The 27,462-nt window shown below is 45.9% G+C and overlaps 1 protein-coding gene across 1 annotated transcript; it reads left to right on the forward strand.

Moving 5' to 3' along the window:
- CLIC6 (chloride intracellular channel 6) lies at window positions 1–27,462 on the forward strand. The gene is made up of 6 exons (XM_035315721.1): window positions 1–1,067; window positions 22,498–22,607; window positions 23,058–23,183; window positions 24,274–24,380; window positions 25,144–25,325; window positions 26,637–27,462. The coding sequence occupies exons 1-6, from the start codon at window positions 120–122 to the stop codon at window positions 26,796–26,798; spliced, it is 1,635 nt and encodes a 544-aa protein (XP_035171612.1). The 5' UTR covers window positions 1–119; the 3' UTR covers window positions 26,799–27,462.

Below are 27,462 nucleotides of genomic sequence, written 5' to 3' on the forward strand. Positions count from 1 at the left end.
TCCCCCTGGCCGCCCCCGGGGCCGCAGCGCAGGCGCGGCCCATTCCCCCCTCCCCACCCCCCGGTGCCCGGAGCTGTCCCCAGGCTCGGTGGCACTGTCCCCGTCCCGGTCCCGGTGGCATGGCGGAGGGCCCGGGGCAGCCGTCGGGGAGCGACCTCCCGCGGGCAGAGGGCGGCGAGGAAGCCGCAGCGGCGGCGGCGAAGCCGGGGCTGTCCCCCGAAGGGGCTGCGGAGCCCCCCGCTGGACCCCCGGGTGTCCCCCCCGACGGCGGGGCGGGACAGGAGCCGGCCGAGAGCGCCGAGCCCCCCGACGGCGGCTCCCCCGGGGGACGGGAGGAGCCCCCCGGCGAGGGGCAGCAGCAGCCGTCGGGGGTAGAGGAGCCGGAGCCCGTCGAGGACGGTGCTGCTCTGCCTGGGGGGGAGCCGGAGGGCTCGGTGCTGGCCGAGGGGGCAGCGGAGGAGGCGGCCCCGCTGCGAACGGGCCCCGAAGAGGCGGCAGCGGCGGTTCCGACGGGGTCGATCCCCGAGGATGCGGTGCTGGAGGCTGAGGCTGAGGGAGCGGAGCCCGAGGAGGCGGCGGGGAGAGACGCAGGAGAGGAGGTGCAGGGGGGAGCCCCCCGGGGGGCAGCCCCCGAAGAGGCGGAGAGGGACGAGGCCCCGCTAGGGCCGGAGCCCCAGGACGCGGAGCGGGAGGAAGCCCCGTCGGGGGCGAGCCCCGAGGCGGCCGCAGAGGAGACTCCGTCGGGGGAGAGCCCCGGGGAGGCTCCGGCCGGGATCGAGGCGGCTCCCGAGAGCCCCGGGGAGGCGGAGGGCGCGGGGCCGGACGGCGAGGACGGAGCCGAGCCCCGGCCGGAGGCTGGGAGTGGAGCCGAGACCCCAGGGGCAGGGGGAGGCGGCGCGGAGGCGGCGGGGCTGCCCGCAGGGGACCCGGCGGGGCTGAGGCTGAACGGGGTGCGGGGCCGGGCGGAGGACGAGGAGGACGAGACGGGCTCGGCGGCACCGCTGGAGCAGGAGGAAGAGGAGGAGGAGGAGGAGAAGCAGGAGCACGACATCTCCCTCTTCGTCAAGGTAGGGTGCGGGGGGCTGGTGGGGATCCCCGGGTTGGTGACCCTTCCCTCCACCAGAACCCCCCGGGCAGCTCCTGTGTTTCATCTGTCAGACACCACCCCAGCCCGACCAAGGTGATTTGGTTATTAATGCCCCAAATAAACCTGCCTCTGACCCCTCATTCTTCCTGTGCTTTGGTGCGGACAGGATGGGACCAGGCTCCCCACTCAGTCACGGTGCCCGCACCCTCAGCCCCACAAGCTGTGGGACCGCACGATTCCGCTGGCACAGACCTGGCCTGCAAGGTGGCGTCCCTAGAGTTTCCCCTGCTGACCCCTGTGCTGTGTTACTTGAGGTTTCTCTAGGTTTAAATGGAAAGCGTGCACAGGGATCTCAGTTCTGGTGGACTGGGAGAGCCTCCTCTGCCCCCAGACTGGACAGTTTTGGATTCAGAAGGTCAGTGAACGGCCCAGCAATGTTACATCCCTTTCAGTTGTCCAATTTGCACGTGTCTGGGCAGCGAAGACTTGGGTTAGAATAAAATAGACCCCCCATAAAATTTGTGATGGTCTTTAAAATAATTTCTGCCATTTTTCATGGTACCAGAAAGATGAGCAATGGTGATGGTTGATGTTGACGAACGTGCTGCCTGGTTTAGGTGAGACCTTGGAGCCCAGGCTGGGATGCTGCAGCGTCAAGGTGCCTTTATGAGCAGCAGCAGGGGCCGAATTCTGTGCTTGTGCGTCAAACGGCAGGAGCTGCCACTGCTCAGCCTGGCTGACGTGACTTTGTGCTTGCCTGTTTATCGCCCTTGTGCCAGTTTCATACCCTTATGCCCATTAGTGAACGGTGGAGCGTGGCAGAGGGCGAAAGTCACGATGGCCGTGTGTGTGGTGGTGGGCCTGGGTGCACTGTTTAGGGAAGAACGTGGCCAAAATTAGAGAGCAGGCAAAGAGCATCTATTGTGTTGACTCTGCAGTCCCCAAAATTAGGATTAAGGATGTTGGTTTTTATATTTTTGAAAATATTTGTGAATTAACAAAAACAGGAGGAGTGTTTCCATGACTGATGTAGCATTAATAACTTACAGATGCCTTGAGAACCCTGCAACTGCTTTTCCAATGGTCTCAGTGGAGGAGTGTGATAAAGCTTTAAAATTTTATCTCATCTGGGAGCTAAACTTTTTTAGTTTGATATCAGCACAAGTTTTCTCCAGTTACATGTAAGGAAAAAAAAAAACCTGTGGGAGAGCTCAGCATCTCCCTGCTGACCAAAATGTGCAGGCTGGCAGTGCTGGGAAATGGGAAGCATTTTCCTCTTCTGCTTTGGGGGTGGGGGCATGGGGGGGGGTGGGTTCATGCTACTCTTGCTGTCACCTGGAGATGCTGTCACTGTCTTTTGGCAAAGGAAAGGAGGTATAAAAGGACTGGAAGTCCTCTGTAGTGGCTTGAAGTATTTTAAGAGCACGTGCACAGTGTTATGCTTTAGTAGCTGCTGCTGAATTTTGATAGGTGAAAGGAGGAAAGTGGTTTCCAAAGTGAGACAGCATGAACTGTTGCATGGGGGCATTCTTGAGTGCTTATACCTGACCACAGCAGCTGGTCCACAGGCGTGGTGCTCCTTCCTGAGCAACTCCTAAAACCCCAAAGTTAAGGAAGTGAAATGATGATCCAGACTGATTGCAAATGTTCATTTCCAGCCTGAAACACTTCCCTTCACACACACGTTTCTAATGCACCTGCCACCCCACTGCTCATGCTCTATTAAATCAGTATGACATGCCTGTCTGTTATTTCAAGGTGCTTTTGAGGTGTTGACACCCACCTCTGCTTTGCAAGTGCCACCGACCTCTTTTGCCCTTCTGTTCCCTATTTTTCTGCTCATAGGAACTGGGAGGTGATTAGGCTGTTTAAGATAGGGGGGTTGTTGTCTGTCCAGTTAAATATGGTCCTAGTTTCTTTGTTGTCCCTGTGTCTGCTCATTTGCCTGCTGAGTTTTGGCTTATTTGTAAGTGATCAAGATATTGTCTGCCTCTTATCTGTGCCTGCACGCACCGTGCTTGAGATAGGAGGTCTGTGCCATCACTTGAAAGCGCAACACAAATAGAGTAATGTTAAAAGCAAGCCCCGTAATAGGAGAAAAATGAGGAAAAAATGTAAGTGATAGTGACTGAATGATCCTCAGTTTCCCTGCTAGGGAGCGTTGCACCAGACGTGGCTGACATTAAATTTCTTGTTACGCTATCAGTAATAAAGCTTTGAGAGTAACAAACGGAAGCATCACTATTGGAAAGTAAGCGGGTCTTTTTCAGATCCAGCTGTAAGATGACTAGTCACAGCATTTGCTTCCTGCGTTTACCATTGCTGATCATGAGCTTGTCCTTTCAAACGTGGAGGTTTTTTCCTTGCCTGCTTCCTGCTGCTTTGCATGGGTTTGCTCCCATTTTGCCTGCATGTTTGAATATTGTGACGATTGTGCTGTCTCGTGCCTCCCCCTGTGAGGTGGGCGGCAACGTTCCTGCCAGCTCCACAAGAATGGGTCTTGGGAATTGTGCTTTTAAGCTGATTTGGGTTGCTATGTGTGGCTATTTAATTTGAACTTGGACAGCCCGGGGTTCAACGCAGAGATCTCATACCAGAGCACTTAGCAGGGTTAGCAGCCTTTGTGGAAGACGATGTCTTTCTGGACCAGCAGCTAGATGCCAGACAGGCTACTCTAAGGCGTCCCCAAAGACAGCAGACATTTGTCTTTAGGCAGCTAGACTGTGCCCATAATGAAGCTGAACAGCAAATGACTCCTTGGCTGTAAGGGCAACACCATATCGAAGCATTTCACCAGGTACTTATTTGGTTTCCACTTTCCCATGAAACAGCACTTACCATGTGTTTCCTTTAGATAGTGATGTTTGATGGCTTTGGTGTTTCAAAGGCAAGTGTTTGCAAAGGGCATTCAGATATATTTTCTGGTTGGGTAGGACACTGGTCTTCTAAGAGTAAACATGTGTACGTTCTCTTCCCCTTCCCCACTCCATGGCAAGAACCCTTTATTTGTCAGAAAATGACATATATTTATCTTTCCATTTGAATTAAGTGTAATATTCAGTTATTTTTAAACAATTTAAAAAGTTTTGTAGGATTTAAGAGTATTTCTAAATTAAACAAAAAACACTACCACCAAAAACCTCCAAGCTTATCTACCAGTCACTTTTAAATTATCTTGCAGAATGATAACTTAAACACCAGAGTCACAACTCCAGATTTCATCATTCGAAAGATTTCTGTAGATACTAGTTTTGTTGTAAGTGCTGAGCTCAGACAGCCAGACAACCCGGCTTGAGCACAAGGTCTTCTCTGAGATTACTCTTCCAAAACAGTTTTTGTTTAGTTTCAGGGTTAATTTTTTTGTAGTAAAAGCTGCCCCTGAGCCTAAGTAATAGATTTTATCCAAGAAAAAGTAATAAGCCTCACCCAATTTCTGTGACATTCTTGGTCTCTAAATCAAAGTCATTTATTTTCATTCAGAGAGTTATTTTATCCCTAGCAGGTTACTTCACCGATACCAAATTTCCTTGCACCATTCCTTGAGTTATGTCAGGTCGGTCAAACACACTTAGAGATGTACTGAATTACAAAATTTCTGATAAACCAGTAAGTTAAAGTGTCAGAAGCCTTGCTGTGAGGAGGCAGAGGAAATAGCAAGTGCCTCCATCCATGCCTCCGAATGCCACAGTTAACATACCTGACTTGAGGGGCAGTGTGTTACATGCTAGGGAAGAACCAACCCCATTTTCTGTGATGTGGTGGACCTGTAGCTCGTACATTAATTCCATTTAAAGTACAAAAAGGCTGTCCTAAAATTGAATTTCTGGGCTTTCAGTGCTGGAGCCATGAAGTCCATAGACAGCAGGAGTTTAAGTCCCTGAAAACAAAAACAAAAACAAAAACCATCGTAGCCTGTATTCCCATTCAGTGGACTCTGTTCTGTACCTGATGCTTGCTGTAAGCAAGTATTACAGTATAATTACTGAGGAGGTACTTAAGATTTTGATTTTTTGCTCATTGGTGTAATGAGTCTGTAAGTCAGATAGGTATGGTTTATAGGGAGAGTAGCTGACATCCTGTATCAAAGTGAAACTATCAAAAAGAAAATACTGCTGTCTGCATGTAGATTCACTGTAGGAATCTACACTGTAGGATTTAAATGGACTCAGGAGGGTGAAAGCAAAGATGTGTATGTGGGAAGTTATGCTGCATCCTTATTTATGGATTAAAGGAGGCTTTGGGGGAAAATTAGGTAGTACATATCTATCCAAGCAAAGGGAATTGCCCAGAGCTTGCCAAAGATGTGTTTTGTATTGGTGAAATGCTACAGTAAGATAAATTGTTGGGGAATGAGCAGAGACACATTTGATGAGGTTTGGGCAATAATAGAAACTGTTGGCTGTTCCTTCCCTTCTGTCCCCCCATCCCTATCAGCATTTCACCTTCTGTCAAAACCATGCCACATCTTCCCTGATGAGCACTCCCACTGCTTTCTCCTCACTCAGTTTTTATCCTTCTCAAGCCGCATCTTGTGTACCTTCTTCACAAAGCAGGAGCTTGGACATTGTTTCCCCCCACCATCCTTTTTGATACAGCTGGCTGTGGGACCTGTCTGCTGCTGTAACCGAGGAGTAAGGAAAGCTATCCTAGAGCCAGAGGGAGAAGTGGCTCAGAGGAAAGCCAGCGTGGTGGAGCAGGACAGGAGCACCGCTTGTGCTCCGCCTGCCGAAAGCAGCATCTGGCTGGAGCTGGCTGGGATCGAGGTGAGCGGGGCTGCCCTGCAGAACCAGAACGGTCCCGCTTTCCTGGCTCATGCCTGGTTTGCTGTTTGTAGGGTGATTTCTGTCTCTGAATATATACAGCAGTACACCAAGTACCAGAGCAGGTCAGGAGGTGTGCTTGGTAAAACACACGGGGTGGTTCTGTTTCCGGGAGTGTCTTACAAAGCATGAAACTGGCTGGCTTCCCAGGGGCATTTGCCTTTTCTCAGCTACCTTTCTTCTTTTTCTCCCCCCCCCCCCCCCTTTTTTTTTTTTTTTTAATTCTGTTTTCTTATTTCTTCTTTTTTCTTCTTCTTTCTTCTTATATTTTTTTCTTTTTTTTTTCTTTTTATTCCTTTTTCTTTTCGTCTTCTTTTCTTTTTCCTTTTTTTCTTTTTTCTTTTTCCTTTTTTTCTTTTTTTCTTTTTTCTTTTTTATTTTTCTTCTTTTCCCAGCTGGAATATGTCAAATCAGGGTTCCCTGACACAGCTTAAGAGGACCCGGCATTATGAATTCCTTTCACAACCCTTCAGGTTATTTATTGTGTCTACCCTGTGTGCACCTGCACTTGTCCTTCTGGGATACGAGTATTTGTTCAGCAGCCTTTTCCTTTCAGTAAAGTTGTGCTTGGGAGACTCTCATTAAAAAGACAATGATATCAATCTTTTTCTCCAAAAGAGCTGTGTACATTTTCTGAATGCATTCTTTCTCATTTTTACTTCTTGTGCTTTCCGTTTTGGCAGTTCGGGTTGTCACCTTTGTAGGGCTCAGGCTGCTGCAAAGAAACAAGGTACATTGGAGCTGCTGACTTTAGAATAGCTTGGAAGACCAGACCAAAATCCTTGCTGCCACCGTGCTCCTAGGGGCATGCTGGCTGGAGCAGTCAGGTGTGACAATTTGCAATCCAAATCCCGTTCCACAAAAAGACAGTCCAGCAGATCACAGTTATGATTTTGCATCTAATTTTTATTTATATTTTTGGTATGATCTAGCCAGACTTCTTGGAGTCCCATTTTTGTCTATGCGTTGAAGTCCTGAAACTTGATGTGCACATAATATTGTACAAGCTGTAAGCATCTATTTTCAGTGCAAATGCAGATCTCTGCTGTTTGCAAGCTTGCTTTATGCAAAAATAATACACACACAAAAAAAAAAAGGCTTGAAAAAAGTAAATGCCTTCAAAGCTGCTTTCTAGATCTTTTCATATTTTTATTTATTCTCAGTACACTGATTCAGTAAAGCACCTCACCATGCATTTTCTTTAAATATAGGCTTAAAATCACGTGCCACTTAAGCCTTTTGCTAGCCAGAGGTCACTTTTTCTTGATTCAGGCTACAGGCCCGTCCTGTATTTCTTGCTCTCTGAAATCAGCAGAAATCTGTGGAGAGGTCAGCCTGATACCTAAAATTTAGCCATGCTGCCTTTTCTCCCTGAGCTTTGCCGTCATAGTGAGGCTCAGCCAGCCTCCCGAACCAGGGGCAGAGCTGGAAGCTTTCCTTGTCCCTGGTTGTCAAAGTGAGCCTTTGGCTCATAAATCCTGTGGGATGGCTGCAGCCTTCTTTGGAAATGTTGGTGGCCGCTGCCTGAAGTGATTTTGTGCCGCTGTGCTTGGGACTTCTCTTGCTGCCTGCTTAGTGTGAGGTTTGGTGCTTTGGCCTTTCTTACTGCCTTGTGCTATTTGTTGTATGCATCCGTGCAAGGGTATATTTAGGGTTAATTAAAAATATATGCATTGTGAAGTGGAAGTGATAATTGAAATTATTAATACAGCTACACTTTTTTTAGGATGTTTATCTCAGGCGAGGTTCCTTTGAACTGGTGGTTGTATGCTTTTCTTTGCAGAAGAAAGACCCTCCTCTTCAGAGAGAGTAAAGGGAGTAAGGTAGGAAAGGGAAATACTGTACGTTCTATAGATGGGGAACTGAAGCAAGCAGACTTGTGTGGTCCATCGCTGACTGCATCCAGTTTCCTGATCTCTTAGCCAAAACAGATCCTGCTGCCTCTTTTTAAAAAGCAAGGAATTGCTCACTCCTTGGGCTCTGGCCGTGGGGTGTAAGTCAATGCCGTGTGAAGGTTGCATGATTATTTTCTTGCCCAGATAATAAAATGTCACGCTGTGATAAGGAGTTGTGTGCATTTCCATTTGCAGTGTCTGATTATTTACTGATAAAAGGCTGAGCAAGAGGAGTGATTGCGTTCCAGTTGCTTTCAGTAACATAGGCACTGAGGGAAATTGTTTTAATTCCCTAATAAAAATCCTTAGCTTCCCAAACCAAGCAGTGGCAGCTCGTGCTGTGTGCTGTCTGAAAAGGCTGTGGGAGCCCATCCTTGGGATGATGCTCCCAGAGCAGCTCTGCACAAAGGAGATGTGTGAAGTGGTGTTTGCCCCAGTGAGGGGGCTGGCTTCATAGGGGAAGTTACCTTTCTCCTTTTTTTCCCCACCTGGTAAGGTGATTATTGTGAAAGGTCACAGGCAGAGGTGCAAAGGTGATATTTCCCATTTTTTTTCCTCTTCATATGCTGAGATTTCAACATATATTTGAGTACTTAGACTAGAAATATAATTGTGACAGAGTGAAGTAAGTGGCAGAAGGATTGGAGTCACAAAGGCATGTCCTTTATTACTAAATTTCTAAAATGGAATAGTTAACCATTTACTCAGATGGCAGAAAAACTCTCCTTTGTGCCTTGGAGAATCATTGACATTTATGTGGTAATTAATTCTGTGAAATTACTTTTAAAGGCTATTACTGAACCTGAGCTTTCTGAAGAAGTAAATGGTGGCAGATGAAACTTGGAACAGGATCCGAATATGCCCTAAAGGCTTAAAAATATAGGGGTGTACTCTGACATTCTTCAGAGCAAGGCACTGTTGGCACTGGGGCTGATTGTTTTGCAGTATGGTGCATGCAGTATACATGTAAAAACTGCATTTGGATTAGCAGCGCTGTGTTTCTCACAGTTTCCAGAGGGCTGTGAATGGGAATGAGGTGGTGGGGAGAGCAGGGTAAGGATCGGCTTTGAATTTGGGTTTCTACTGGGAAAGGAGGGAGCAGAGTCCAGCCCTCATGCTGTCGAGCCCATGGGTTTTTGCTGTTACTGGTGCCCAGTCTTTGACTGCTTATTTGGGATGCAGTTTAGCCAGTTTCCACTGGAGCTGACAGGTTTTTTATTTAATATTTTACCTAGTCATTTGAATTATTTTTCTACTTGGGCCAAAATATCACATACCGTTAAAAAGGAAGGGGAAGGCAACACCACAAAAACAAATCCCTCATTTCACCTTTTACCTTCACCTCTGGTTTAAACATCAGAATTAGGAACACCAGTGGAAACTTATTTTCTCAAGCACTTCACCAAGTGCTTCATCCACCTACTTCCTCGAGTTGCGTAAAGTAGCTTATTTGTTTTGGTTATTTCTTATTTATTTACTTATTTGCTTACAGTACAAATTACAGATACTTTATATGTATGTATGTGTTTTGCATTTCGATTGAAACAGCAGGGCTGTGGTGGTAAGTATCCTACAGTGAAGTGTAAAACAGGATGTGTCACGGAAATACCAGTTAATCTGTTTTTCCCAGACCTATAATGTGTTTGAGAATATAATGCTCTTTTGTTGCAGTAATTCCCTGTAAGAATTTAAAAAGGATATAAGATTTTTGTCTCAATGTAGAATGTTCAACCGGCATCTTGCCATGTTATTAAATACGGATTAGAAATAGCATTGAGGTATTTAAACATAATTCTTGTAACAGGATAAATAGCTAAGAGCATTTGGTTTGTTGCTTGTGTGCTTGTGACCTGGTAATGTTCCTCTTACACACAGGCAGACAGAAAGAACTCTGGGGGCAAAACTCATAGCGAGAAGAAATTTGGGCTTGAGCTGCTTGGTGTGAGGTGCAGGGTGCCAGCTACTGCCTGCGGCCAGGCAGCCTTCCCCAGGGCTCACCAGCTCAGGTGCTCACCTGCCTTCAGTTCAAAGCCCCAGGTTTTCTCAGGCTACTGCAGCTGTTTGAAACTATGGGTAAGAATCTTAGTGAGAGTGGGTAAGGATTAGGAGGAGGGATCTTTCTGAGGGGTATTTTTTTTTTAAATTATTAATTACCCGATGTATTTCTGCTGTGGTTAACAGACGATGGAATTCCCTCTCCTCACTTCAGAGGGAAATAGGGTAGGGGGAGCTGCTGAAACTTTGCCTCTGCTTAAAACCCCTTCTCAATAAAACATCCATTTCTTATTATTACTATTTTTGCATGTAAAAAAGTTTTTTTTTAAAAAAACAATGGAGGTGTGGTCACATCTGCCATTAAAATGAAATGGCTTCTGTTTGGGAGGAGTGGCAATGATTACTTTCAAAGATTTGAAAAATCTCAGTCCCTCTACACAAGTAATACCCATATAATTCCTTACCATCGTTATTATAGTACATGATAGCTGAAAGTAATGCTATCTTGAATGAGATATAAATAAAGAATAGCTAATTCAACATGACAATTACTTGTGTAGGAAAATGATATTCCTAAATTGGGCAAGATTAATTTAAGCCCTACTAACTTGTAGCCCAAGATTTTCAGTCTTTGCTAGTCACATGTTAATTTTCCTATTTATTTTTACCTTGTTGAGCTAGCAGAGCAGTGGATTCCTGGTTGCTGATTGCTTTTGTGCTGTTACGACATACTTATTGTGCTGTGGATTCCAGGTAGCTAGGTGCAGGCGTCCTTTATGTTTAGTCAGTTGCCTTCTCGTTACAAGACATGCTGGTGGTTTCTCCCTGAAAGCAGACACAACACTGTCTCAGGTTATGCTGAGTGCCATAGCTACCACAGTGGCTTTATTTGCAGACCTGGCACAGGTAGCTGTAAGATAGGAGGAAATAAATCCGTAATTTGCATTTTTCCTATGTAATTTCATTGGGTTTTAGGAATTGTTGAAGTGTACCTGTTGGCTGCCTTTCACTGCCCTGTAGAGAGCCAGAGTTGCTGTTGAAAATGCCTTTGACAGTATTACAGGTCTGTCCAAGGCTAGCAGGAACACTGCAGGATTGTTTTGCATTTCCCCGTTGTAAGAAGGCATATGTACACAGGCTTAATCTTTAAACCCTTTAATTTGAATAGGAGTTAATATTAGTAAAAGCACAGCCTCTATAAATGTATCACAGGATAACGTGTATTTTAATTTTCACTTGTAGTCTCCCGTGTTGTTTATTTTGCAGAATTATCATTTAATGGTTCATTTATTTATGAACTTGGTCAGAACTGGAAGGCCTGAGTGCTGGCAGACCTGCTGCTCAGTAGAAATACTGGGCAGGTTGTGAGTAGCAAAATCAAAAGTAAGCGAGGGTTTCATGTAAATAACAGGAGTGAGTTTAGGCCTTTCATTTCTAAAATAGTAATAATGAAAGGTCTAATAATTTGGCTCCTTAAAACGGAATGCCACATTCTGTTCTTAATAGCGGTTCTGGAGTTACTGTCATTATAAGTTCTTGTAAATTGATGCCTGTAACTTCTTGGAACAACATTAACCTTTGAATTGAAATAGCTTCTTTTTAATCTATTTATTTTTAAATATAATTTGGTTAATACTTCCGTTAACACTTAATCAGTTTTGAAGATGCAGTTATTAAAATGGGAAAGGGGGCTGCATTGTTTTAGTGTTTTTCAGACCTATTACGTTGGTCTAATTATTCCTAACAACTTGACAAAGGTAAAAAGTTTATTGCCACAAAGTTACTTCTTAATGAAGGAAAATTTCTGTCTATGCATCAAAAGCACTTAATTACTTACTAAGTAATTAAGTTAATTTCAGCAATAATTACTTAACCAGCAGACCATGAGTAAGTAAATAAAGTATTAAAAGTTAGAATAACGGAGGCTTTCTCTGTCCCAAAATGGCTGCTGGCAAGTAGTGGGGAAGAGAGAACAGAAACCAAAGGAAATTGCAGCAATTTCAGACCTCTTTTCCTTTCTGCCGTCTAGAGAGGATTAGAGTTTCCTGATGTATACAACCCCTTTAAGCTGTGACCGCTGTTCGCTACGCAAAAGCAGGATGGAGGCAAATGCCCTGCTAAGAAACTCCAGTGCACGGTTAATCCCTCAGCGTGAACCCAGGACCAAAAGACTTCAGAGAACCACTTCCAGCAAAAAGCAAGACATTTTGGAAAACTCGTTCTGAAGGAGCCTTACTGAATGTATGAATTAGGAAATCCAATAAGACAAAGAAGTCATAATAAAGTAATGCAAATGCAGCAGGAAAGAAAGATCTAACTAGTATAATTTCAGAAACCTGACAGAATGAAAAGAGCCTTAATAATGCAAGTGTTGCAATGTGTTATGAAATGCTAATAGATGGCCCGGTCCATGAGACACAAACCTTGCCCAGGCTTTGGATGTTAAAATATGAGGTAGGAAGGCTTTCATGGCTTTTACAGGTGGGAGCTCAGCACGAACTCACATTAATGCCAGAAGAGCCCTGCTCCAGGATATAGACCATCTTTTATTATCAGTAATAATAGCTGGATAGCTCATAATTAGATAATCACTAATGTACAGTTGCATCATTAAAAACACAGCAGAGAGATGTGTCTAAATGGTTGTCCTGTTCCTAGGTAGGCTCAGCCTTTAGCCTACTGCTTACACTCTGTGGTCACAAAACCCAGTCTAATTGTGTCCTGCGGTCAGTTGCAGCTGTGCAGGTGAGATATTAATTCCTTTTACCTTCCTTCACCTACGCTCATTTCCTTTCATTCTTTTTCCCTTGGCATCTCTTTTTGGCCTCGCCTTGGGTAAAAGCTTTAATCCACACCGCATTTTGTAAGGTGAGCGTTCTGAGCCCTGCTGGCCTGGGTTGCTGCTTGGGTGTGCTCACTGTCAGCAAGGACACTGCTGCTGCAGCCGTCCTGGGTTTCATTTGAATTCTGTAGGTGCCTCAAGGCTTGTGTCCCCTTACAGACTGACTCTGTTGCCTTTTGCCATCACAGGGTGTGACTACTGGGCTGAGGTGTGGATTTTCAGTTGCCGTTGCTGGGATCCTTGTAGTGCTCCTCGTCTCCTCAAAGTCAGGCAGTCTGACCTGGCCAGTGGGTAAATACTGGCCCAGGTTAGCATGTGTCCACCATTGCTGTAAGCCTCTATCAAACATACAGTGTCAGCACTTAGATTTGCAGTGATTTGCTCAGTCCACTCTAAATAAAATGCCATTTTGCAGTAACTGCTGTCTTCTTCCACAGAAGAGGGTAACTTCTGGCACTGTTTGCTTGTCTGGCTGTTCTTAATACATGGACTTCCTTCATTTCCAATAGCATCCTATCATGCCTGGCATCTGGTTAGATAGCCTGGATCTCACTATCAGAGATACCTCTAAATCTGAATCGGATGGTTGGGTCAGACATGCTGGGTATGGCATGCTCTGGTGTTACTTCTACAGCAGTAGTTATCTGAAGCTGGTGAGTAGTCTCAAAGAGTGGATTTCAGCTCACCTAAGTTAAATTAGATGCCTAAACTATACGGGGCTGTTTAGGGCAGTAGTTTGAGAAAGCAGTGCTACCAAAGAGCATGTCATCCCAGGTGGGTGAGGCAGGCAAGATGAATCAGCCTTGAGGAGTGACTGTCTTTCTGTCTCCACTGACCAGATACCTTTTTTTTTTCTTTTTTTTTTTTCTTTCTGACTCTGTGTGAGGTGGCTTTCAGCTTCAGTGTGTAACAGCTGTATGCTTTATACACATTTTTATCATCTTTCCATTACCCCAGTGCTCAGGGTATTGGCTTGTGGGGTATTGAGTCTATTCCAAAAAGCACCAGTGGGCTGTGGGCTCCATCAGAAGGCTGTGTTTTATCATCAGATAGTTCTCTGCTGTCTCTCTGGTTGAAACTCACCCTTACATTTTGTAGAAATGCCTGACAGGACCTCCAAGGCTCTCTCCTGGACCAGTGCAAGCATTCATTTTTGTGATGGGGAGGGAGGGAACAGGGAAGTCAGCACACCCAGCGGTTCAATTCACTTTCAGCTGCCCTAGAAGACACTTGGGTTTTGGTTTATCATACTCTGTTCTATGCCATGGGGCTCTGCACTGTAATGTGTGACATCCACTGGCCAGGATGGAGAGGGTTTCATGTCTGACAAAACCAGGCTCTTACCTCCAGGGTAGTAGAAGCCCAAGTAGTTAGATGCCCAGAGCATGCACATTGCTGCTTCCTCCTCCAGACTTCCTTCCCTTCCTTCCTGCATTTCTGTCTGCAAGTATGTTCAGGGTTTGTGTAGTTTGCTAATCTGGTCACCTACCCTCTTCAACACATCCTTTTACCAAAGGGGATCAATTAGCAGACTGGATCATTGAGATGTTAAGTTACTTGATGCTTTACTTTGTCTTTTCTCCTCCCCTGCTGAGTACACGGGACTTAAAATGAAAAAGACTCCTTTATTCTGACAACAAAATGAAATCTACTTGATCCAGTGTAACTAGCTGCACTTCAGGTTGTCATTCAAGAGGATTTTTAGCAGAGACAATACTTAAAGGACCTGCCTTATCTGCAGCCAATTTGCTTGTTTAAAAATTAAAGGGAAACCTAAATGCACTGGCTGATTGTGATTTGAGAGAGAAGTAGGAGAAAGGGAAGAAGGAAGACCTCTAGAGACTGCAGGGTCTGCTTTTCAGCTGGTTGTCCAAATTACTAATTTTGCATGCTCTATTGGATCTATTGCCCCATGTCAGCATGGTTTAGCTTGGATGGGTGGTCATGGGGATCAATTCAGTCTTACATTTAATGATCTCACGATGAGATCTTGAACCACCCAAACACACACTCCAGGGTGGTATAGAGCAGGGTCTTGGCTTAGACAGCTGAAAGCTGCAGCTCTGATGGTCTTCATAGCCCTGAATTTTTCTTTCTTGTGCAAGGCAGTGGGTTGAGAGGAGGATCATACCTGCTCACGTGGAAACGGGCCATGCTTCCTGCCAAAGTGGAGTTCACCTCAGACACTCTTCTGATGCAGCACTAGGAGTCGTTTGTATTGGAAGGGGAACACCCACGTTTGCTCCCTGTTGCAATTAAGTCAGCAGTGGCAGGCTTCAGCAGGAAAAAGGGATCTCACAAGTAACACTGAAGAAGAGGAACGCTTTTGTTCTTTAGAGAAAGCATCACTTATTTTACTTGCTCCCTCCTTATTCTGTGTGTGTGTTTTTTTTTCTTTCTATAGCACAAAAAGAAAAAAGAAAACAAAGCTATTTTTAGCTTGTAGTTGCATTTACTGTTGCCTCCTTAACCCAAAAGCTTAATTAGGGTTTAGGACAAAGTGTGTTGTTGAACTTGTGTATTCATGGTTGTAATCCTTTAAGTACGTTGTGTGTTGTCTGAACCGTGTAATACTGTTCAAGATAAAAGATACGTGTCTGTAATATTTCTAAATATAGAATAAGATACATATCAATTTAAAACAAATATCCATATGGCATACTTTCAATAATGAAGATGCTCATTTTGCTCTTAAAAAATGAGAAAGGGGAAATAAGTCTCTTTCCTAAAGCATCCAGCTGCTGTTTAACACAACTTCCGCATTGAGTTGCACTGCTGGGGATGTCACACACAAGTCTATCCTGGTGAGTACCACAAATACAGTTTGTGCAGGAATCTCAACTAATGGCTATGCTTTAAATACATGGATTTCTGCTATTTGGCTGAGAAATTAAACAGCGTCTGGAAACATCTGTTTTAAGTGTTGGATAGCAGACAGGCAGAGCTACATGACCATTTAAAAGTACTGGAATAATTAGTGGCAAAACTTTTAATTTTTCCTATTACAATAGAAATTATTTTAAGTTACAGATGCCTTGTTTTAAAACTTAGCCTACAAGTACGATATCAGCATCTCAAGGAATCTCAAGAGTGCCGTTAGCAAAAAGCAAGGAATCTTGCTGCAGAGGCGATGTGCTGCTTCTGAGGCTGCCGCTTCTACTCATCACTCCAAGAGCAAGTCAAGACTTTCATTTCAAGTCCAGTAGGTGGCATCAAAACAGTTCTGTAAAGTTCAGTGTTTGGATGCTTGTGCCCTAGCCCTAGGGCACAAAGTGAACACAGTGTTTAAATAGAGAAGATTCCAGGTAATCTGTCTCTTCCTCACAAAAAGCTTTGGTTTGAACACGAGCTTATCCTAATGACATGCCTGTGGTGTTTCTGTGCACATCACAGTGTATGGCATGCGTTACCTTTGTGTATTATAGTTGCCTTCAGTGAACCAGACTGACTTATAACTATACTTTCATGGCATTCTTAACAGAGTAATATTTCAGATTTTGCTGTTTTCAGAGTTGCAGTACTATAGAAATCTGCATGAATACTGCAGCAGGCATCAAAAGCAGAAACCATGCTTTATACCCTCAAGGAGTAGATACAATTTTTAAAAATTAAAACAATATATCTCACAGAATGGCAGCAAAACATGGGTATGTCTCGACCCGCTTCACCTTCTAGGTATATGGTAGCAAGCTGCGCTGCAGTCAAACCTGTGTGCCTCTCTGTAGCTATTGCCAGGTCTTGTGCTAGTGGGAGTGTGGGAGTGTGGTCACGCTGCTTTCCTCCATCCTTCTGCCTGTGCTCCAGGCAGCTTTGTTTCCCAAGGTCTGCGGACATCACTGCTGGTGAAGTTGCCTTGCAAATGGTCTTTGGTGACCTAGCTAACAGTGGGTGTTGTCAGTTCAGGATAACACGAGATGCTATCAGAAGTTGACTTGCTTTGAAGCAGTGTAAACAAGGAAAGAAAGATGGATGATTGCAGTTTCTACCTGTGTTTCAGTGTGAATAGGTTTTAAGTTAGCAGAGCAGCTTGAGTGGAAGGATGTTTGCCCCTGCCCTGAAGCTCTGCCCAGGCTTGGGCCCTCCATGGAGGACCAGTGGGCAGTGGGATTTCCTCTCAGGAGGAGCAGAAAGCACTGGCATTCCTCTTCCCCTTCCTCCTTGGCTGTCCTGAAGCCAAGTTAGTAGCTGTCCTGGTGGTGCAGCAGGGTGGGAAGCAGAGCTTGCCATGGCAGGGGCCTTGCCAGCCTTGCCACTGCATCTGCAGAGCCCTCAGCACAGTGTGGCCATGAGGCTGGCACAGTGGAGCCCAGCCCAGACCAAGAGCCTGTGCTAGGAATGCGCTGGGCTCGCTTAATCCCTGCCAGGGCAGAACAAGTGAGTCTGGAAGGAATTAAAGCTAAATGGCTGTTGTTCTCGGAGGTCGCACCCTCCTCACAGCTGCTTCCCACGCTGGGCCCAACGCGCAGTAGTTGTAGTTGGAGCCGGGTGCCTCCGGTTCTCATCCTTTGAGGCGACACCAAACGTGTCGTGAGAAAGAAGAGGGGAGTTGTTAGCGTGGTATGAGAAGGAAGAGCATCCGGAACTGTCTGATAGCTGGGGTTTGAGGCCAGAAACACACAGGGGAGTTGTGGTAGGGAGGGCAGGGGCAGACATGGGGTGCTGGCCCCAGGCGGGCAGCTCCACATCTCCTGGCTGGCGGTGGTCCTGCCCCACTCGCTGGGTGAGCCTGCTTCTCAGCCAGCATCAGTACGGGCCAGGAGTAACTAAGCTCCCTCGTGCCGAAGGAAAAATAGAATTGGAGTTCAGCTTTCAGGGAAAACAAAAGCTCTGCTCGCTGTTCTCCTTTTTATTGTAGCTTCAAAGGGATTATAGAGTTATATAAAAACAAGCAAAATAAAAGTCATCTCTGCTCCTTCTAAACTGTTTCTTCCATGCTTAACCTTCAACAGGAAACAAAAAGTCCAGGAAAAACAAATTCCATTCATCGAGATTTCAGAGGCACAGGCCATTTGAGGTCAATAGAAGAACCTTCACAACCCTCATTCCCGAGATGTTTGGACAGGAACTGTTAGGAAAGGAATTCTTACAGCAGTTCTAGGGGCAGAGCAACTGCAGCTCAGGGAGGGCCCAAACTACTGGTTTACGGAGGACATTGTGTGTGACTTCTCAGTAAAGTCACTGTGATTTTCCTCTTGCTATGGATGAGGATGCAGAGGCAAGTGACCCCTTTAAGGCTGCTCAGGAAACCAGAACTGCTGGATCAAGATAGTGTAGTTCTTCTGCGCCCCTCTCTAATGATTTGTGCATGAGGTCCTGCTGCCTAGGGAAATCAGCTTGTGGCGTGATGATGCTCCTACCTGAGGGCTTAAGCCTGGGGAAAGGAGGGTGTGGAGAGCTCTTCCCTTTCCCAACTTCTTTGAGTAAGACTCAGTATACAAACCAACCAAACAAAAACCAAACACAACTCAAAGAAAAAAAAGACTGAACAGAGTGTGAAACAGTGAAAAATGAATGAAAATAGGGAGTGCCAGCTAATAATCTCATTAAGTAATGGCACATGTTTATGGGATTATGCAGAGCTGTAATAAGTCGATACGGCTACAATATACAATTGCTGCCTAGGGCTCTGAATGACAGCTTCTATGCACAGCTTGAAAGTTTTCTCCTCTGCAGCAATGTCTGTCATAATTGTTTGATTAATGAACTCATTAAATCTCAGTATTACTAGAAAGGGCACGTTGACCTCCTGACTGATCACAATTAAAGCGTAAATGCCACTTACTCTATGCTCTGGTTAGACATCTGCTTAAGCAGCAGGACAGCCCCAAATCCAGCAGGATGTGGATGTTAGCAGAGTGTCAGAACAGTTGCATGTGGAGGCCAATGTGTGGCATTACCTGAAATTACACTGGAGTTTGCCTGGTTATTAAGGTTATAGCCAGTCTGGAAACACAATAGTCCATTGAAACAGCAGCCAGGCTCCCGCTGACTTTGCTGGAGTTAGGATTTCACCCTGCGTCATCCAAGAGCATAGCAGTCGGGGAGTGTAATTAAATCCTGTGCATAGACCAAGCACAGGTCAGAGTAATGCATCCCTGAATATGCTGTGGAGAAAAATTCATGGAGTTTTGCTTTGGGGCTGCAGTGCTCCTAGCTGTGCTGTTGTCTTGTTTGTATTAATCTGTGGGCATCCACTGTTGTATCATGTTCCTGCAAGGTGAGATACTGACCCAGTCTCACTGCCACCCTTAGTTTGTTGGAAAGTACATTATTGTGCAATGATGGCATGGCTTAGCTATTGTTGTGTTGCTTGATAGGTGGCAATAAAGCTATTTCGGTGTCCTGACTCGTGATTTTTGAGTCGATGTGGCAGACTCTCTCTTTGGGAACTTGAACAAACACCTTTGGCATGTGTCTCTGGTGCTTTTTTGTCCAGTAGGAGTTGTAGCTCCCCAGATTAGATGAGATGAGTTAGGAAAACAGAGTTGTCTCCCAGGAGCCAAAATGCAAGTTGACATATCTGGAGTCATTTTAGCTAGCTATATTCACCCTAGCTTCCTCAGTAGGCCAAAATATTCATGTTCTGGGCTTTCAGTTAAGGCTATAGGAAATTTTAGCATCTTTGAGATGCCAGGTTCAACTATGTCAAGTTCTGAATCAGATTTACTGTTCAAGGTCTTGCAGTCATCTCAGACTGCCTGTCACAGCAGGAAAAGGTTTCATAACTGCTTATGCTATTGTGTGAGCTACTGTAATCTTTCTGTCACTTGCCTCTAGCTCTGTAGAACTGAAATAAAATAATAGGTATGCCCCATCAGCTGTGACATGGCTGGGCTGGAGCCTATAAATGTGCCCTCCCTTCACCTGGTACCCAGAACTGAAGCCCCTTGGGTCTAAATGACTTTCAACTTCCAAAGGCCAGATGTGGCATACCAGCTTCCTAGCAGTGCCTCCCCAAATGTCTGCAGCCTCCCTTGCCATGGCACTTCAGCAACTGGGGCTTTTGGCTCAGTAGCTCACAAAAATCTGCCTGCTATCCTCAGTCTGGACACAGCAACCCTTGGAAACATACCCCCATGTCATGGCCACATCAAGAATGGGGAAATATCATCATTTCTGTGGATGTATTTTCCACTGTAAAAGCAAAATGCTTACCATAACCACAGGAGATGGCACAGCTGGGCAAACCCAGGAGTGCTTCACTGGAGACTGTGATACCTGCACTGCAGAAAATACAGCTAAGATAGCAGTGCACTGTTAGCATCCCTTGTGGGCAGTGTGGGAGGAGAGACAGCACCAAATGTGAAGATCAGCAGCCTTTTGGACTTCATCAGCATGTTTAGCACCATCACAGCCAACCTGTGGTAGTCAGAAAGTACCAAATGAGAAAGCAATTGTCTTGGTGGTTAGAGTTGTCATTGCTGTAATCAGCAGTGCTTAATTCCTTGCTTTATTCAGTTTATCAGTGCTTTGTTAATTTTATCCACTGTGAAAGAGAAAAAATGGTAGTGCTGTAGTAAATTTTCCTCACAAACAGGCAGGGAAGTTAAAAAGTTTGCACTTAGAAACAAGGCAGGAGGTTGCTTCTGTAACATCTCCAAGGCTGCCAGTCCCTCAGCTTCCTGGTGGCCTTTCTGTCATTCCAGTTAAAGACAAACTGGGACTCAGTGCTTTGCTTCTGCATTTGTCATGGTAACATGTCTGTCTGGGTCTGCATCGCTGGCTGCACCTCACGGATGTTTCCCCACGAAAGCAGGCTGGGGCTGCTGTCTGACTCCCTGAAATTTGCTGTCACCAAGGTGATGTGGGACAATGCAGAGCAGCAACCTCATTTCCTCAGCTCCAGCAAAGTTAGAGGGAGCGGAAATTTCAGTATTTAATGGCCAGCAGAAGACAGTAACTGATCAAGAAAAGTTCACCTGCTGTCACTCTTGGTCACATAGCTCTTCTTGACCACGGGGCCCTCTGGAAAGTTTTCTGAATGCTGCATGAACCCTGATGGGATAATTTATTTGTTTTCTTATCAAAGGCTGAATAAAAATATCAAATCAGTTGTAGGAACTGTGGAAAGGGATCATGGCAGTGCTTTGAAATGATATCCCCCCGCTGTTCCTATACTGCCTGGCTGAGGGTGGGGGTACCACAGCAGGAACTGTGGGGTCTCACAGACTCTTCACCCCCTTTTTTTCCCCAGGGCAGGGTAGGTGAAACGTGACACGAGAGACAGGATGAGATGAAATTTTGGTGTCATATGTTTAGGTCAGTTCCAAGCACATGCTAGCAGCATGTGTAGACTCCTACCAAAGAAGGGCACGGTAGTTTTCAGTCAAAGGTTTTTCTTGTTGTGAGCTGTGCAGTGCTGGAAAGCAGTGCTCCGTGTAGGATGAAGAAACACAATAGTAGCTTTTGACGAGCTTTCATTTTTGCCACCTACAAAACAGGACCCATCTAACACTGTGGCCCAGCTGCTTTAGCATTTCCAAAAGTTTTTGTTCTCTGGCAGTGTGCGAGGCAATGGGCTATTTTGTTCTTCCTTGATGAGAAAACTGTCAGTTGTCGCAGTACCAGAGGCAGAGGGTGACCGGAGGAGGATCCCGCGGGCTGAAATGGCGACCCATGGCGCGGGTCGAGCCGCAGGAGCATCGCTCCTCACGCATCCCTCGAGCTGCGGGGCAGAGATCTGCCTGCTCCAGACCAGGTGCTCGTTTCCAGACATTGAGCTCTTTGTGAAGGTGAGGGGCCTGAAGCAATCCAACTGCAGCATGTGTGTGTGTGTGTGTGGAAAAGCTTTTTGCTGTGTTTGAGATTGGTTTGATAGCATTGAGAAGGGTGAAGGAGCAGGCGGAACTGGTTTCATGTCTGTGTGTTGTTTGGTTATATAAAGAGGGTCGACAAGCATGCGTGAACTATTAACTGAGTAAATGACGTGCTTGGGTTTTTAGTTCTGTACCCTTACGTTTAAGCTAGGTTTTTAAACTGCACTTCAGGAGGGCAATACGAAAGGCGTAAGGACGAGGCCGCTGAGCTCCGGCAGCAGCGTGGTGTGAAGCCTGGCGTGACCAGCATCAGCCACACGAGCTCAGCAAACCTCTCACAGTGCCATGACACACGGGGGGGGAATCGAAAGAGGGCCGGGAGAGGCAGGCACGGCTGCGTGACTCGGCTGGGGACACACTGAAGCATTAAAGCCAGGAGCCCTGGGTCGATAGTGAGGAGAAGGCCTACGCCACCATGGTGTGCTCGTCCCCATACCGTGTCACCCGCGGTGTGCAGCCTTTGGGCTTTGTTAGCCCCCGGTTCAGCAAAGCGTGGAGACCCCTGTGGTCGGCTGCTCGGCGGCTTCCTTTCCTTCCCCGGGGCCCCCGCAATCGTTGAGTTGGAAACTCTTAATTACTTGATTTATTCTGTTTATTCCCTTAAGTGCTTTGGACGTTACATCTCAATTTACACAGGTAAATCTTTCTGTGCTTGTTTCCTGTGATCATAAACTGATTTAAGCCTGTTTTAATCTTGCAGTGACTCAGGTAGATTTATGCTCACACAGACAAATGAGGTGGAGACTATTTCCTCTGGAAGGACTGCTGCGATTTCAAGTTCGTTTTCTAACTTGTGGCACTATAATTATGCACTTTAATGAAAAAATACATCTCAGAGATGACAGGAGTCTTCATCATACCTATGTGCATGTTTGGAGAAGGATATAAAGAAACTTTGCATGAAAATATGCTTCAGCAGAGATGAGTAACATGCTATACGTACTTAGATCTGGATTTTCTGCTTCCCTACTACATCTGTTATCAAAATTCGCTATCACAGATGTATGCATACTTTTTTCCTTTTTTTTTTTTGTAATTGTAGGCTGGCAGTGATGGGGAAAGTATTGGAAATTGCCCATTCTCTCAGCGTCTCTTTATGATACTGTGGCTAAAGGGTGTCATATTTAATGTCACAACTGTGGACTTGAAAAGGTGAGATCATAATACGAGTTCTCATTTTTAGAACAGCTTTACCAAAATGGTGATTTACAAGGAAGAATGTCTTTGATTTGAAGTGCACACACGCAAGTCAGTGCACATTACTTATGCTGTGACTTGGCGTTGTGCTAACAGGCTGTATGCCCGATACCTCTTTCAGGTTCACTGATATGAAGTGGACCAACTCCTTTGAAGCATTTGATATTTTAATCTATTTTGCAGTAGGTCTCTGTAACACAAACCTGAATTTGTAGCATTTCAGGGTGCATTCAGGTAAGGGCTAGCTGATTCTCACGCCACCGGTGTGAAGCAGCTGGCCACATTGTGTTTTGCAAGACATATATTAGCCTGTTAATCTGAAGTTGAAGCAGTTCATTGCAGTAAGTGTAGGAGTTGAAATCGTGGTCCCCATTGCAATTAACCCAGCCTCCTTCCTTCCACTAGGAAACCAGCTGACCTGCAAAACCTCGCCCCGGGAACAAACCCCCCTTTCATGACATTTGACGGTGAAGTCAAAACTGATGTCAATAAGATCGAGGAGTTCTTGGAAGAAAAGCTAGCGCCACCCCGGTACGGTATTCCTGTCCCCTTCTCCTGCTTGTAGCCCTAGCTGTGACAAAATGTGGTGGGACCGGTGCCTGCGGTCTGGGTGAATGCTGTGGAGGCCTGGCAGCACACGGTGGATGTCCTGGGGTAGCCCTGAGATGCCGTCTGTGCACTTCTGCCTTTTCCTTCACCCCGGGTTTACTGTTGTGCCACTAAGTCATTCCCAAGGCATGAAATCCGCCCTCCTGCAGCAAGTATATGCAGAAACCTGCATACCGCTGCAGAAACCTGACCTCTTTTCCTCTACTTGTGTTTGCTTGAGGTTTCCCTCCTCAGACTGTACAAATAATTTGGCTTACCAGGAGCAGGTAGCTAAAAGGACGCAGCAGTGAAAGCCTCCCGCTCTGCAGGAGTCCTGGGTCAAAGAATGTCAAAGCTCATTCTGAGTGTCCGGGTGGGATAATCTTCACATGTCCTTCTTCATCTGTCCTTCCCACCGAAGGAGCAATCCCTGCCTCTACCCAAGCCCACCACCAGTAGGATCTTGCCCCCCACCCAGGCACCTTCTTTCCCCCAGGACAGCAGCTGCCCTCTGCAGCGCTCCCCTCTTGAGCAGCCAAACCTGACATAAACTACGTGAGCAGCTGCTCCCCTGCACTTTTTCCCTCCTCTCTGCCTTTGGCAACAACAGCAGCTGGCCCAGCCACTCCAAGCTTGCTCATGCATGAGCAGGACAGGCGAGGAGGCCGGGGGGAGCAGCAGTTGGTGCTAGCAGGGACTTTCCCTCCACTCCTCCTCATGGCAGGAGCCGGGCTCCGTTCAGCCTCACCTCTGGCGGAGGCAGCCTAGAAGAGGCACCAGGTTGCTTGGATGGTGTTTGCAGCACAAACAGTCATTTCCCATCTGCCTCAGGAGAAGGAGGAGAGCCACATGGTTTAGATACGGTTGAAATTCACACTTGCTAACTGGTTTATAGCTTAGGGAGGTTCCCTTTCAAAGTCCTGTATAGTCATATATTACGGCGCTGCAGTTTAAATAATGTATATGAAATAATTAGTGGGGATGAAAACAAAGGCTAGTCCATAACTTCCTCTTGTTTCTTTTTACTCCTCAGGTATCCCAAACTTGCACCAAAACACCCCGAGTCTAACTCTGCAGGAAATGACGTGTTTGCAAAATTCTCTGCCTTCATAAAGAACCCAAGAAAAGATGCTAATGAAAGTAGGTGCTACGGTCCTTCCACCAGCCCTGGTAGCCACTGGAAGAAAGTGGAACTGTACAACTCCAGCACACCGTGCTGCAGACATGCCAGTTACATCTGATGTAAAGCAGTCCTTTTCCAGAGCATGAAGGCTTTAGAAATATGCATGCATTCAATCTATTATCTGGGGATTCCCAAAATTGGGCAGGTACCACTGCTGGCATGGGAGTGCCGACTCCAGCTCCTCCCACTTTGTTCAGCTCCCAGGCACTGCACCTTCCCTTGCCCCTGGGAAGCACAGCCTGCTGGAACTGTGACCCTAGCTTCAGGTCTGCCACCTGCTGTCCTCCTGCTGCCTTTCTCCTCCGTTTGTGTGAATGCTGAAGTCTCCAGCCCCGTGGCTTTACCTTGCCCCACACATCTCTGCAGAGCGAGAACCCACAAACATGCAGTAACTCATCTCCTCTGTCCTCCAGCTCCCTCTCCGCAGCTGCATTCCTGCACCACCCCCCTGTGCACACCGCAGCCAGCCCCTGCTGACCCTGGCTGTTTCTGGTAACGCAGACCCGGTTTGGTTTTTCTCAGACTCCCCTTTAGCTGCTTACAGCTCTTATCCCAGCATTAAGTTTTAAGCTTGGGATAAAGGAATTGCAGGAGTTGGCATGGCTGGCTATCTGTGAGCTGGATTGGTGCCAGGAGACAGGATGCAGGAGTCGACTTTCTGCTTGGTGTCAGAGAGACCTTGGTACAGGCTTGAATGACCTTTTTATTGTCTTAACCTAGATTTGGAAAAATCTTTGCTTAAGGCCCTGAGGAAGCTGGACAACTATTTAAATAGCCCCTTGCCCGATGAAATTGATGCTTACAGCACTGAGGAGATCACTGTTTCCAGCCGGAAATTCCTGGATGGAGATGAGCTCACCTTAGCGGATTGCAACCTCCTACCAAAGCTCCACATAATTAAGGTTTGCATTTGCTTTTCAGCTTCCTGAAGAGAAGGGCAATGTAGAAGCTCAGGTTCTTTTCTAAAATGGAGAGGAATCCTTTATCTTTTCTGAAGCCACACAGTAGCTGGAGTGCCATTTCGTTACAGCACAGCTGGGCAGATCCTCAGATTGATGACGAGGTAGAATATCTGCTGTCATATTTGGGCTGTGACTTCTCCCTCTAAGCCTCTCACAAGTATTAAATGAGTACTATATTCAGTGTGGTAGAGAAGTATTTCTTTTTGCATTTCACATGCAAGTGCCATGGACCAACCAGATTAAATGATCTTGTCTGTGCTAATTCAAGGAGCCAGCAAAAGCTGAAATTTGACTGTCTCTTCCACCTTTAAGAGTCCTGAACTGAGATGTCTGGGCATTGTTACAGCCTGTCCCTAGGCTGCCCTGGAGCCAGCCAGCCTCTGGAAGGGAAATGGCCACACTGGAAACTCACCTGGTTCCCATACAAATAAAGTTACTTCAGAAACTTTCTTCCTTGACTATTATTTTGTTAGAGTGGATTGAATTGTTTTCAGACACCTCCAGGAGTGAAAACTTTCCCAGGAGGTGTCCTGCTTGAAACTATTCCAGCGGTAGCAGCAAGGGAGAAAGCCTTTCCTGCTCCATTACAGCTCAGGCATACAGCGACACGTGAGAGGTGGCAGGGGTCAGCAGAGCCAGTGCAAGGAGAATTGCCCTGAGGGATGATGGAGGATGAATGTCAAACCATCCTTGCTGACCCACCAGGAGGTATTAGGTGTCATCCAGTAGTTTTCCCCAGCCATTTGAAATCTAGTATTGCAATTCCAATTTTCCCTTTGCAGTGAAAGTTTGCAGGTGTGAGCCAGTTTATTACTGTAAGATTATTCTGTTAATTCAGTTTTATGATATTTTAAACTGCATCTCTTCCAGGTGTTGTCTGCTGGTCCACATAGCTCTGCATATTTATACAAATTAAATCCTTTTAAATGAGTTAGATTGTTAGCTAGCTTTCTTCATCCCATGTATTTTTTCCTTTTTTCTTTTTTCTTTTTTCTTTTTTCTCTTTTTCTTCCCTTCCCCTCATTTCCCCTCCCTTCCCTTCCCTTCCCTTCCCTTCCCTTCCCTTCCCTTCCCTTCCCTTCCCTTCCCTTCCCTTCCCTTCCCTTCCCTTCCCTTCCCTACACTGTGTATAATGACCCTGTTGCACACTGAAAATAAAAAATGTTCATGAAGAGTAGATTCAGTTATTTGCATATCATGTGTGTAATAATATTTTTCTTTCTTTTTCTTTTTTTTCCCTTTTAATAAAAGGTTGTTGCAAAGAAATATAGAAATTTTGATTTTCCACCCGAAATGACAGGGATTTCAAGATACTTGAACAATGCATATGCAAGAGATGAATTTACAAACACTTGTCCTGCGGATCAAGAAATTGAGTATGCATATTTGGATGTTGCAAAGAGGATGAAGTAAGCAGAAGATGTCTCCATTCTTCATTGCTACGGAGATTTAGATGGGCACCAGCCAAGACGGGGAAAAAATAAGCCCGCATACATTCTGCAGTGTGATTTTAAGTTCTGATATTGGCCAATCTGTCTTTTATAATAATTGTGTAGCATTCTTTGTTCATTTTTAAATTATATATGTAAGTGTGTGTCTGTACAGACGTATGTACACATGGATGTGTGTTCTGCGTTCCAAGTTAAAGGCATCAGCCAATACTTTGTTGAAGTTGGGGAAACAGACTAGGTCACACAATTACAGCAATGTTACAGACTAGTGACTTACGCTAAATGACTGAATTTTAAGAAAAAAAATAGCCCTGTTTCTGACACACATTTAACCTGTTATTACTGCTGCCTCTGTTCTGTGTTTCACAGCTGTTGCCAAACTTTGCAGTTACTGGGAGGGTTTCTGTTTGCTTCTCCGCAAGCCTCAGAGGGCCGCGTGCCAGCAGCTGGCACGCAGGCAGCACCCTGGTTAATCCAGGAGAAAGGCCAGCCTGTAGGTGGGACCACACCTGGCTTCCCAGAAGCCCTCTCCTCTGTGCTAGAGACCTGCAGGGCAGGTCAACAAAGAACAACTTGTTCTCGGATTGCCTGGATTGTCTTTGGTATTAAAAAGAATAAATTAAAAA

This window comes from Oxyura jamaicensis, chromosome 1, assembly GCF_011077185.1.
Source record: "Oxyura jamaicensis isolate SHBP4307 breed ruddy duck chromosome 1, BPBGC_Ojam_1.0, whole genome shotgun sequence".
In the NCBI taxonomy this organism is placed as follows: domain Eukaryota; kingdom Metazoa; phylum Chordata; class Aves; order Anseriformes; family Anatidae; genus Oxyura; species Oxyura jamaicensis.

Bases quoted from the DNA above. Each gene is read 5' to 3' on its own strand.
- CLIC6 (XM_035315721.1), top strand. From the start codon at position 120: ATGGCGGAGGGCCCGGGGCAGCCGTCGGGGAGCGACCTCCCGCGGGCA. The intron at 1,068-22,497 runs GTAGGGTGCGGG...TTGTAATTGTAG, and splicing joins ACATCTCCCTCTTCGTCAAG to GCTGGCAGTGATGGGGAAAG. The intron at 22,608-23,057 runs GTGAGATCATAA...TCCTTCCACTAG, and splicing joins ACAACTGTGGACTTGAAAAG to GAAACCAGCTGACCTGCAAA.